This window comes from Hemiscyllium ocellatum, chromosome 2, assembly GCF_020745735.1.
Source record: "Hemiscyllium ocellatum isolate sHemOce1 chromosome 2, sHemOce1.pat.X.cur, whole genome shotgun sequence".
Lineage (NCBI taxonomy): Eukaryota > Metazoa > Chordata > Chondrichthyes > Orectolobiformes > Hemiscylliidae > Hemiscyllium > Hemiscyllium ocellatum.
Genome location: NC_083402.1, coordinates 56,740,277 through 56,754,437, shown reverse-complemented (window position 1 = coordinate 56,754,437; position 14,161 = coordinate 56,740,277). Strand labels below are relative to the sequence as shown.

General features: G+C 41.8%; 1 protein-coding gene across 1 annotated transcript in view; it reads right to left on the bottom strand.

Moving 5' to 3' along the window:
* The window catches only part of rhobtb3 (Rho related BTB domain containing 3), a 135,712-nt gene that overhangs the window by 50,592 nt on the left and 70,959 nt on the right, over positions 1-14,161 (bottom strand). The window contains exon 4 of the mRNA XM_060841371.1: positions 5,919-6,073. Within this exon, the coding sequence (XP_060697354.1) occupies positions 5,919-6,073 (155 nt within the window). The remainder of the gene's footprint in view (positions 1-5,918; positions 6,074-14,161) is intronic.

The following is a 14,161-nucleotide window of genomic DNA, read 5'->3' as shown; positions in this document are numbered from 1 at the left end:
AGATGTGCGGGTCAGGTGAATTGGCCATGCTAAATTGCCCGTAGTGTTAGGTAAGGGGTAAATGTAGGGGTATGGGTGGGTTGCGCTTCGGCGGGTCGGTGTGGACTTGTTGGGCCGAAGGGCCTGTTTCCACACTGTAAGTAATCTAAATACTTTCTCTGGATTCTTGTTGTCTCATTTCTGAAGGCTTCCCATTTTCCAGCTGTCCCTTTACCTGTGAACATCTGCCTCCAATCAGCTTTCAAAAGTTAGAACATAGAACATAGAACATAGAAGGATACAGCGCAGTACAGGCCCTTCGGCCCTCGATGTTGCGCCGACCGAATCCTACCTAACCTATACTAGCCCAATAACTTCCAAATGCCTATCCAATGCCCGCTTAAATGACCATAAAGAAGGAGAGTTCACCACTGATACGGGCAGGGCATTCCATGAACTCACAACCTGCTGTGTGAAGAATCTACCCCTAACATCTGTCCTATACCTACCACCCCTTAATTTAAAGCTATGTCCCCTAGTAACACCTGACTCCATTAGCGGTAAAAGGTTCTTAGTATCTACCCTATCTAAACCCCTAATCATCTTATACACTTCTATCAGATCTCCCCTAAACCTTCTCTTCTCCAATGAGAACAGCCCCAAGTGCCTCAGCCTTTCCTCATAAGATTTTCCTACCATTCCAGGCAACATCCTGGTAAACCTCCTCTGCACTCGTTCTAAAGCTTCCACATCCTTCCTATAGTATGGCGACCAAAACTGCACACAATACTCCAGATGAGGCCTCACCAGAGTCTTATACAACTGCAACATGACCTCAGGACTCCAGAACTCAATTCCTCTGCCAATAAAGCCCAGTACACCATATGCCTTCCTCACAGCACTATTTACCTGGGTGGCAACTTTCAGAGATCTGTGTACATAGACACCAAGATCCCTCTGCTCATCCACACTACCAAGTAGCCTACCATTAGCCCAGTAATCCATCATCTTGTTATTCCTACCAAAGTGAACGACTTCGCACTTAGCTACATTGAATTCCATTTGCCACATTTCCGCCCAGCTCTGCAACTTATCTATATCCCGCTGTAACCTACCACTTCCTTCCTCACTATCCACAACTCCACCGACTTTTGTGTCATCCGCAAACTTGCTTACCCAGCTTTCAAGTCCTTCCTCTAGATCATTTATAAAGATAACAAAAAGCAATGGTCCCAAAACAGATCCTTGTGGTACACCGCTAGTAACTGCGCTCCAAGATGAACATAATCCATCAACTACTACGCTCTGTCTCCTTCCAGCCAGCCAATTCCTAATCCAAACCTCTAATGTATCCTCAATGCCATACCTCCGAAGTTTTAGCATTAGCCTACCATGGGGAACCTTATCGAACGCCTTACTAAAATCCATATACACAACATCTACTGCTTTACCCTCATCCACTTCCTTAGTCACCTTCTCAAAGAACTCAATAAGGTTTGTGAGGCACGACCTGCCCTTCACAAAACCATGCTGGCTATCCCTGATCACGTTATTCCTACCCAGATGTTCATAAATCTTATCCCTTACCATTCTCTCTAAGACTTTGCCCACCACTGAAGTCAGACTCACTGGCCTATAGTTACTAGGGCTATCCCTACTCCCTTTCTTGAACAATGGGACCACATTCGCTATCCTCCAGTCCTCTGGTACTATTCCCGTTGACAATGACGACATAAAAATCCAGGCCAATGGCTCTGCTATCTCCTCCCTAGCTTCCCATAGGATCCTGGGGTAAATGCCATCAGGCCCAGGAGACTTATCTATATTCATCCTTTCCAATATTCCCAAAACCTCTTCCCTGCATATTTCCAGGGCATCCATTCTAATTATTTGTGATTCCATATTCACATCAGCAACAGTGTCCTGTTCCTGAGTGAATACTGATGAAAAGTACTGATTTAATGTCTCTCCAATCTCCTCCGCCTCCACACACAACTTCCCACTACTATCCTTGACTGGACCGATACCTACCCTAGTCATCCTTTTATTCTTGACATACCTATAGAAAGCCTTTGGGTTTTCCCTAATCCTACCAGCTAAAGACTTTTCATGTCCCCTTCTCGCTTCTCTTAGCTCCCTCTTTAGCTCCTTCCTGGCTACCTTATAACTCTCAATTGCCCCAACTGAACCTTCACGCCTCATCTTTACATATGCCGCCTTCTTCCCTTTCACAAGGGACTCCAATTCCTTACTAAACCACGGCTGCCTCACAAGGCCCTTTACACCATGCCTGACTGGTACATACCTATCGAGGACACGCAGTAGCTGCTCCTTGAACAATCCCCACATCTCATTAGTGTTCTTCTCTTGAAGCCTGTTTTTCCAATCCACACATCCTAAGTCATGCCTCACTGCATCATAATTTCCCTGCCCCCAGCTATAGCTCTTGCCCTGCGGCGCACGATTATCCCTCTCCATCACTAAAGTAAAAGTCACCGAGTTGTGGTCACTGTCCCCGAAGTGCTCACCTACCTCCAAGTCTAACACCTGGCCTGGTTCATTACCTAGAACCAAATCCAATATAGCCTCCCCTCTTGTTGGCCTGTCGACATATTGTGTCAGGAAACCCTCCTGCACACATTGTACAAACACCGACCCATCTAATGAACTCGAGCTATAGCTCTCCCAGTCAATATCTGGGAAGTTAAAGTCCCCCATAACAACCACCCTGCTACCTTCACTCTTTTCCTGAATCATCCTCGCAATATTATCCTCTACTTCTCTAGGACTATTAGGAGGCCTGTAGAAAACACCTAACAGGGTGACCTCACCTTTCCTATTTCTAACCTCAGCCCAAACTACCTCAGATGGCAAGTCCTCTTCCATCGTCCATTCCACTGCTGTGATACTGTCTTTGACAAGTAATGCCACGCCTCCCCCTTTTTTACCCCCATGTCTGATCCTACTAAAACATTTGAACCCTGGAACGTGCAACAGCCATTCTTGTCCCTGTTCTACCCACGTCTCTGTAATGGCCACAACATCGAAGTCCCAGGTACCAACCCACGCTGCAAGTTCACCTACCTTATTCCTTATACTTCTGGCATTGAAGTATACACACTTCAATCCACCTTTCTGGTGGATCGCTGCATTATTCCTAACCTCCCTACACTCAAGGTCCTGTACCCTAAAGCTACAGTCCTGGTTCCCATGCCCCCGCGGAGTTAGTTTAAACCCTCCCAAAGAGCACTAGCAAACCTCCCCCCAAGGATACTGGTGCCCCTCAGGTTCAGGTGTAGCCCATCCTTTTTATAGAGGTCCCACCTTCCCCAGAAAGGACCCCAGTTGTCCAGAAACCGGAATCCCTCCCTCCTGCACCATCCCTGTAGCCACGCATTTAACTGCTCTTGCCTAATACCGTCAAAATCAGCCTTTCTCCTATTTAGAGCTCCAACTTTTAGATCTGGTCTATCCTTTTCCATCAGTATTTTGAAACAAATAGAATTATGGTCGTTGGCCCCAAAGTGCTCCCCCACTGACACCTCAGTCACCTGCCCAAGAGTAGGTCAGGTTTTGCACCTTCTCTAGTAGGTACATCCACATACTGAATCAGAAAATTGTCTTGTACACACTTAAGAAATTCCTCTCCATCTAAACCTTTAACACTATGGCAGTCCCAGTCGATGTTTGGAAAGTTAAAATCCCCTTCCATAACTACCTTTTTATTCTTACAGATAGCTGAGATCTCCTTACAAGTTTGTTTCTCAATTTTCCCTCTGACTATTGGGGGGGTCTATAATACAATCCCAATAAGGTGATCATCTCTTTCTTATTTCTCAGTTCCACCCAAATAACCTCCCTGGATGTATTTCCGGGAATATCCTCCCTCAGCACAGCTATAATGCTATCCCTTATCAAAAATGCCACTCCCCCTCCTCTCTTGCCTCCCTTTCTATCCTTCCTGTAGCATTTGTATCCTGGAACATTCAGCTGCCAGTCCTGCCCATCCCTGAGCCATGTTTCTGTAATTGCTATGATATCCCAGTCCCATGTTCGTAACCATGCCCTGAGTTCATCTGCCTTCCCTGTTAGGCCCCTTGCATTGAAATAAATGCAGTTTAATTTATTAGTCCGACCTTGTCCCTGCCTGCCCTGACTGTTTGACTCACTTCTGTTCTCAGCTGTACCCGTCTCAGATCGATCTCTTTCTTCACTATTTTCCTGGGTCCCACCACCACTCCTGCCACCCCCTTACCCTCCCCACCCCCACCTTACTGGTTTAAATCTTCCCAAGCAGCTCTAGCAAATTTCCTCGGCAGTATATTAGTTCCCTTCCAATTTAGGTGCAATCCGTCCTTCTTGTACAGGTCACTTCTACCCCAAAAGAGATCCCAATGATCCAAAAATGTGAATCCTTCTCCCATACACCAGCTCCTCAGCCATGCATTCATCTGCTCTATCCTGCTATTCCTGCCCTCACTAACTCGTAGCACTGGGAGTAATCCAGATATTAATACCCTTGAGGACCTTATTTTTAATTTTCTGCCTAACTCTCTGTAATCTCCCTTCAGAGTCTCAACCTTTTACCTTCCTATGTCGTTGGTTCCAATGTGGACAATGACCTGCTGGTCCCTCTCCCCCGTGAGAACATTCTACACCCTCGCTGATACATCCTTGATCCTGGCACCAGAGAAACAACACACCATTCTGCTTTTTCTCTGCTGGCCACAGAAACGTCTGCCTGTACCTCTGACTACAGAATCCCCTAACACAATTGGTCTCTTGGAAGCCAACATACCCCTCGTTGCATTTGAGCCAGTCTGAATACCAGAAACCTGGCTGTTCATGCTACGTTCCCCTGAGAATCCATCACTCCCTACATTTTCCAAAACAGCATACCTGTTTGAAATGAGTATATCCACAAAAGACTCCTGCCCTAGGTGCTGAGCTCTCTCACCCTTCCTGGAATTAACCCAGCTATGTGACTGTATCTGAGACTTCCCCCCACCTCCGCCCCCCCCCCCCCGCCCTTCCTATTAACTGCCATCCATCCCATACTGTTGCTGTTGCAAATTCCTCATCGCTTCTATCTGTCTCTCCAACCGATCCACTCGATCTGATAAGATTTGCATCCAAAGCATTTATGGCAGATATAATCCGCAGTAACCCTTAAACTCTCTTTAAACTCCCACATCTGACAAGAAGTACATATCACTGCAAAGGCCATTTTTGCTCCTTCACAACCTACAGACCCAGAAAATAACACCGTCTTATTCCTCTACAAACACTGCCCCAGGTTAAATTAATAACTATGGCTTATATTTTAGGTTTAATCAAGAGACTTATCTCCAAAAAACATATAATCAAGAAAGAATCCACTATACTCACTACTGCAGTCTAGTGGACAGACTTAAAACAAGCAATAAGTCCAATGAAAGTACATCAGAGAAATTAAGTCAGGAGTTCAATGCACTTGTAGTATCATCACAATGAATAGTGAATCATCAGCAATGGTGTGCCTTGAGATCAATCATAAAAAGCTTATAAAGGGTGGTTTGCACGAATGACTGTTGTCTTGATGCCAAAGATTTAAGGCAAGTCAAACTGTTTTTTTTCTTACTTCTAAAACAGGAATCTTACAAAAGATGACAAAATATTTTACAGGCAGCCTAAATACACTCATTTTGGTACAGGTGTCTCAACTGAGAGACCAACACCCCTCCAAATGATGCATACTTTGAGGAGTCAATAGTAAAAATACCAAGCAAGCAATTCAGCTCCGCAGGCTGTGTCAGTAACAAATCCAATGCAACTAAACACATTGACAAAACTCTAAGATAATTATTTCACTAATAATTATACCAAACAATAGAATATGAAGAAAATAAACTGCAATTTAAAACTTCATATTTTAGAAAGAAAATGACAATTTTGCTCACCACTCCTCCAAAGTATTTCCCCACATAAAAGTCATTGAGACTGTGAAGTTCCAAGTAGGCTGCTCCAATTTCTTTAGACAGTTCAATTCCCTCATAGAAAGGAACACAGCTCCCTTTATCTGATGTACACAGTGGGCATGAGCAAGGCGGCCCTTCTTCTGTTAAAAATGTTGAAACATCATGAATTTCCAAGTCAAAGTACTTTACACAAAGCTCACAATGTAGTTGTACATACTATATGTAATGTCAAGAGAAACAATAAAATTATTAAATATTAGGGAATTTGTATATTGGAAATAGCAGAGTCTTTACTATTCAATACACAAGGACTGTCCCGTGTCTCCAACAGTGAAAATTGCATAAAATGGCTATTAGTATATGTAAGGAGTACTTCTTTGAATGAAATATTAAATAAATCATTTATTTTTCATCCAGCAATAACCTGCAAACAGCACAGAAGTGAATAACTAACTGGTTTGTTTTTGTTGACATTTGTTGAGGGGCAACTGTTGGACAGGATCCTCGGGGAATCCATGCTCTTCCTGAAACAACAATATTCCAGAAATTGTTACATTTTTGAGAATCTGAGTCATGCATGTATAATTAGGCATTGCAATGAAAATATATGCAACTCAATTTATTCTTGCTCGGACTGTAAAGTCAGATAAAAGATTATTGCTGTTGTTCGACTTTGAACCAAGACAACACACAAGGCTTTGTCTTATGAAAATTTAAGTGAAAATATGCAGATAATTGCAGTGATGATGATGCAAGTGATAGTGTACTCTTTGAATTTAAAGTCTCTGCATTAACTAGAAGGTTGTCATGGTAAAACTCCAATGGCAAGATAAACTGAATTTAGTTATATAGCATTCACCATGGTGTGACTCCAAATAATATTATTTGAGTTTTGATACGGCCTTCTAAATTTTAGAGAAAGTAACTAACTTATATATTGACCCAAATGTTTTAAGTAACATTTGCACCACACAATGACCATCTCTACTAACAGTCTAACCACTGCCCTTTAATTTTCAATGACATTACCATCATTGAATCCCCCACTATTGATATTCTTGGGGTTGCCTTTGAAGAAACTGAACTTGACTCATCATGGAAATACAGTGGTTACAAAAGCAAGTCAGAGACTAGGGATACTGCGATGAGTTACTCACCTCCAAACTTCCAAAGCTTGTCCACCATCTACAAGGCACAAGTCAGGAGTGTGTTGGAATGTTCCCCACTTGCCTGGATGAGTCAGCTCCAAAAACACTCAAGAAACCTGACATCATACAGGACAAAGTAGCCTCCTTGATTGGCATTACATCCACAAGCACCTGCACCCTCCATTCCAAGCGTTCAGTCATAGCAATGTGTACTGTGTACAAGATACATTGCAGAAATTCTCTCAAAAGCACTTTCTGAACTCTCGACCACTACCATTTAGAAGATCAAGGGCAGCAGATACATTGGAACACTATCACTTCCAAGTTCTCCTCCAAGCCTCACACCATTCTGACTCAGAAATATATCACCATTCGCTCACTGTCACTGAGTCAAAATCGTGGAATTTCCTCCCTCATAACATTGTGGTTCCATCTCAGGTAGACTGCAGTAATTCAAGAAGGTAGCTTGCTACTAGCTTCTCAAGGGCAACTAGGAATGGGTAGTAAATGGTGGCCAGCCAGCGATGCCTACATCCTACAAGTGATTTTTTTTTTAAATGCTTCTTTTTAACATAAGAAGGGAGCATTACATTTCTGAGAAGAAGTTCCAATCAGCATTCCTTCCATTCTGACAGTTCTTTCATTGTGTAGTGCAGAAGTATCAGAGGAAGGTAAACCATGCCACTTCTCATAGCAGTGAGTTTAACCTCAGTGGTGGGGAGGGTTCAAACGACAATTAATTGGAAAATAATTAGTAGTCACACAAGAAAGGTAGCTAGATTAGAAAGATTCAGCTTGTATTTCTGAGGAGAAATTGTGTTTAACGAACTTGATGAATATTTTTTGGAGAGGTGATAGGTTTGATGGAAGTAACCCAGTTGATGTGGTGTGCGTTGGCTTCCAGAAGGTGTTTGCTAAAGTTTCACACAAGAGATTTGTGAGGAAAGTTATAGGCCATGGAATAAAAGGGTCATTAGCAACATGGGATATTTTTCAGAAGGAGGATTTGTAGTGGAGTTTCCAAGGTTTTAGTGTTGGGATCCTGATACATGTTAATGATTTAAAATTAGATCATGATTGTACAGGGTTCAAATTAAAAGTTTACAGATGACACAAAACTTGGAATATTTATAAGTTGTGAGGAGGAGAGTATAGAGCTCCAAAAGGTCTGGGTGGATTGATGGCAGTTAAGATTGATTGCAGAAAAATGTAAGGTAATGCATTTTAGTAGGAAACATATTGAAGTACAGTATAAAGGATATACTCTTAAATGGGGTGCTGGAGCCAAGGGACATGGGCGTATACTGCACAGATCAATGAAGGTGACAGTACAGGCTGAGAGTAATTAATACTGCATACAGTAACCTTGGGTTTATTAATAAGGGCATAAGGAATAAAAACAGGAAGGTGATGTTGAACTTGTTGTAATACATATTTTAGACCTCAGTTGGAGTATTGTGTATCATTATGTGAACACATTGGAGGGAAGCAATTTGGTCCAGGGATAAGGAACTGCAGTTATGAGGATAGACTTGAAGAAGTTGGGATTGTTCTCCTTGGAGAAAAGGCTAAAAGGAGATCTATTAGAGGTTTTCAAAATCATTAGCAGGCTTGATTGACCTCACTCATAAAATGATCAAGAACCAGAGGGCACAGATTTTAAATGATGTGCCGAAGGAGCGAATGTGTTAGGGGAAAAATAGCTTGTTCACAGAGTAAGTTGTAAAGGGTATAGAATGTACTGCCTGGAATTGTGGTGGATGCAGGTTCAATTGAAGACTTAAAGAGAATATTTGGGTAGAAACAATGCGCATGGGTGTTGGGAAAAAGCAGCACTTTGTCAATGGGCAATGATGCTCATTTGATGAGCAGTGGTACTTCAATAGGCTGACTGGTCTCCTTCTGCACTGTCACAGTTCTGTCATTGACTTCAGACTCTGGGGGTTGTATGATCTATCCTGCTCCCATTTCTTCTATTCATATGCTAGCTGTTTGGTCAGACAATTTATAGAGTCATAGAGCATGGAAACAGACCTTTCGGTCCCATCAGTCCATACCAAACATAATCCCAAACTAAACTAGTCCCACCTACCTGCCCACATCCCTCCTAACCTCTCCGATTCATGTACTTATCCAAATGTCTTTTAAATGTTGCAACTGTGCCTGTAGCCCCATTACTTCGTCAGGAAGTTCATTCCACACGTGAACCCTCACTATGTAAAAAATGTGCTCCTCATGTCTTTTTTAAATCTTTCTCCTCCCAGTTTAAAAATATGCCTCCTAGTTTTGAAATCTCCCATCCTATGGAAAAGACATTTATCATTAACCCTATCTATAATACTCATGGTTTTATAAACCTCTATAAGGTCACCTCTCAACCATCTAATGCTCCAGTGAAATAAGTCCCAGTCTATCCAGCCTTTCTTTATAACTCAAACCTTCCACACCTGCATCGTCCTGGTAAATCTCTTCTGAACTCACACTAGCTTGGTAATATCCTTCCTATGACAAGGCAACCAGAACTGGACCCCGTACTCCAGAAGAGGTCTCACCAATGTCCTGTACAACATCAGTGTGACATCTCAGCTCTTATACTCAAAGGATTGAGCAATGAAGACTAGATTGTCAAATGCCATTTTAATCATCCTGTCTATATGTCATGCAAACTTGGAAGTATTATGGACCTGACCTAGGTCCCTCTGTTCTACAACATTATCCAAGGCCTTACCATTAATTGTATAAACCCTGTCTCTGTATGTTATACTAAAATGCAAAACCTGAGGTTTATCCAAATTGAATTCCATCTGACATTTTTCAGCCCATTGATCCATTTGATCAAGATCCATTTGTAATCTTAGTAAACATTCTTCACTGTCTACTTTGCCACCAATTTTGGTGTCATCCACAAACTGACTAACCATGCCTTCTTTATTCTCATCCAAATCATTTATGTAAATGACAAATATAAAAGGACCCAAACCCAATCCCTGTGAAACACTGCTGGTGACAGGACTCCAGTCCAAAAAACAACACTCCACCATCACACTCTGTCTCCTGCTGTTAAGCCAATTATATAGAGTCATAGAGATGTACAGCATCGAAACAGACCCTTCGGTCCAACCTGTCCCTGCCATATATCCAATGACAACAAAAATAGAAATTGCTGAAAATGCTCAGCAGGTCTGGCAGCATCTGTGAAGGGAAATCAGAGTTAACTTTTCAGGTCTCGTGACCCTTCCTCAGAACTAATTAGTCTAGCAAGCATAACCTTGTCAAGGGCTTTACTAATGTCCAAGTAAATAATGTCTACTGCTCTGCCTTCATCAATCTTTTGATAACTTCCTTAAAAAAATTCAATCAGGTTTGTGAGACAGTATTTTCCTCACACAAAACTATGATGACGATCCTTAATCAACTTTTATCTGTCTGAATCTTATCTTTTAGAATCACCTCCAACAACTTTCCCAAAAGCAAAGTCACAAATCTGTAGTTCCCCGGTTTCTCCTTACAACCCTTCTTAAACAAAGACACCCACTAGCCACCCTCCAGTTATCAGGAACCTCACCCTTGGCTATAGTTGATGTAAATATTTCTGCAAGGGGCCCCACAATTTCCTCCCTTACTTCCCAGTATTCTGGGACATGAGATTAAGTCATGGAGACTTAGTCACCTTTATATTCTCTAAGACCTTGACAGCTTCTTCCTTTGTAATGAGAACTGTTTTTTAAAACATCAATATTTGCTTCTCTGAGTTCTCTCACCTCCATTTCTTTCTCCACAGTAAAAACTGACATGAAATATTCATTTACTATGGCTCCCATCTCCTGGGGTTCAACACAAAGACAATCTTTTCTTGACTTTAGCTGCCTGAAATTGGCATATCTGCACAAAAGACTACATAATTAAATTTTAAAATGCATATGAAATTCAACACAACTCAAATTTCTGCAACATCTTGCAACTGTTTAAAAGTACTGTGTTAGAAGCATACACTGCCCACAAAGTTGGCCCTGCTCCCAGGGTGAATCAGTCACCATTGTGAGTTGCTGCTTACTGTGTTCATTTTCAGGCCTTTGAGGGGGCTAAGAATTTAACTTTGGAACTTTCAGGTGCAAGGATACCAATGAGAACCTTCTGAAAGAATCTAAATGTCAGTTAAGTCAATTTACAAAGGAACTAACCACTATGCACTAACGTAACCAGGAAATAGTTATTTTTAAAAAGTAATTTCCAGTCATTTGAAACTTATGTTATTCACTTGCAGTAGGTTAGCTCGATCATTCAAAATACTTATATTTTTATGATAAATCCAGTTCACCTGCATTATCTAACCACACCATATCACTCTATGAGTTGTGAAAGATTAGTTCTTACGTTGTTTTTTATTTGTAAATTAGAATTTTAATTGCTGCCTTTTTGCACTAGTTCATAACAGCTTTTGTTTTCAGTGAGAGGCCAATGTGCTTCAGTGGAAATTTGAGAGAAAGACAGTTTCTTCAAACAGGGGAAAATATCCTAAACACAGCATGTTTGGTTATTTGCACCCATTTTGCCAGTTGTGCCCAAAGCACAATCTCTATCCTTGTGCATAGCTACTGCACTTATCCTGTCTGAGCATGAGCAGCTGAGGAAAATTGGCCCCATATGCTCATAGAATTCGACTTGTTCAAAATACAGATAAGTTCATATCTAATTTTATTCATGTTTGCAGGGAAAGATATGAGGAGAAAGTGAGGACCACAGATGCTGGAGAGTCAGAGTTTAAAAAGCATGGTGCTGGAGAAAGCACAATAGGTCAGGCAGCATCCGATGAGCAAGAAAGTCAGTGCTTCAGGCATAACCTGAAGAAGGGTTATGCCTGAAACGTCGACTCTCTTGCTCTTCGGCTGCTTCCAGGAAAGAAATTTTCCAAGTGTACTTTAAATATTTTCTTTGCGTATCCAAATATTACAACGTAAATGTATGACTGTGCAGTTGATTAGACAGATTAGAATGTTGATACATTACACAATTATCGCGTGATATTTGACTCCTTTCTCAGTGGGTGGAATAAGGCTTCATTGTCTATAGAAAGAAGCCAAAGTCTCCTTAGCTTATTTCAGCATTCAATCAGTGTGTGAAAAAAATACTTTTGGTATAAAGGACATGAGCCGGAGGGATTTCATCAATTGCTTATGGGTGGCACAGTGGTTAGCACTGCTGCCTCATAGCACCAGAGACCTGGGTTCAATTCCCACCTCAGGCAACTATCTGTGTGGAGTTTGTACATTCTCCCTGTGTCTGCTTGGGTTCCTACCAGGTGTTGTGGTTTCCTCCCACAGTCCAAAGATGTGCAGGTTAGGTGAATTGGCTGTGCTAAAAAAGAATTGCCTGTAGTGTTAGGTGTAGGGAAATGGGTCTGGGTGGGTTGCTCTTCGGAGGGTTGGTGTGGACTTGTTGGGCCGAAGGGCCTGTTTCCACACTGTAAGCAATCCACGTCCTGTTTTCGAGCACAACTAGGATGTAAATTGAAGATGCCAGCTATTTTGATTTTTCTTTAATTCTGCTCTTCAATCCAGGATGGGTGATTGTGGATCAATGGCAATGCCATTAAAATACCATGACTACTACGCAAAACATCTAATCAAGTGATAAGCCATTGTTACTAGGATAAACTTGTCCCAGAATTTAGTATAGCTGTCAAGGCCTGGTGAAAGTATGTTAAAAACTGAACAGACTCTAAATGACCTGCTAAATGTCACTGTTAAGCTGTCCAAGAAGCTCTTGTCAAAATATCACCCAGGATTATTACACATGATTTTCCACAAAAATCTTGTGAAAGACTAAAATAGAACACAATTTGAAGGCCATTTTGGTTGGAATAGATAATTGCTATGGACTTTTATTTCAAAGGCAGAAGACCAAAAAAAGGTCTACTAAATTTGACTAACACATATATTTCAGGCACAACGCAAAATTCAGAATGTCATATCAATAATTATTTGGAAAATATGTAATTGAAGTATGGAGGATTTTTGCTCTTCAAAATTCCCTTAGTTGGTCACTTGTTTTACTCTCCTTTCCCTTTTCATCGGGAAAGTGACAATAGGTCCCAGGGAAACGGCAAACAAAAGCCCAAGATTTTCCTAAACAGGGAAAAGAACCTCGTAGCAGCTTCATCTCCCACCAGTTTCTACAAAAACACAATCCCAGTCTTGACTAAGATGTCTGGTTTTCCAGGTGTATCTGTCTGCCTCCCTACCCTCACTGTTGTTGCAGTGAATAGTCAAGATTACTCTCTTCCATTTGAAAGAGGGGAATCAATGGTCTAATGATATTATTGCGACACTGTTAATCCAGAGACCCATCGAATGTTATGGGGACCCAGGTTTAAGTCCCACCCATGGCAGATGGTTAAATTTGAAATCAATATAAATCTGGAATAAAAAGTCTAATGATGACTGTGACAGCATTGTTGATTGTTGTGGAAACCCCATCTGGTTCACTAATGTCATTTAGGGAACAAAACTGCTGTCCTTACCTGGTCTGGCCTACATGTGACTCTCCACAAGGACTGTATGGTTGTCATGCCTGTCAATATGGTCATGGCCAGATGCATTTGAAGCCAGAGATTAAGGATGAAGTCAAGTATGTTGTTCCCTCTTGTTGGTTCCCTCACCACCTGCCACAGACCCAATCTAGCTGCTAAAACCTTTCAGACCTGACCGGCTCAATCAGTGATACTGCTGCTGAGGCACTCTTGGTAGTGGATATTGAAAGCCCCACCCAGAGTACATTGTACACCCTTGACCGTCCCCCCTCCCCCAATACGCCCCACCACCCAAGTGCTTCCTCCAAATGTTCTTCAACATGAAGAGGTATTGATTCATCAAGTGAGGGAGGACAGGTACATAGTAACCAGCAGGAGTTTCAGTGTTTAACCTGAGCCATGAGATTTCATGGGATCTGGAGTCAATATCAAGGACTCCCTGGACAACTCCCTCCTGACTGTATACAACTGTGCTGCCACCTCCACTGAGTCTACAGTAAATGGGGGAGGTACTAAATGAATATTTTGCAACCGTATTTACAGTGGAA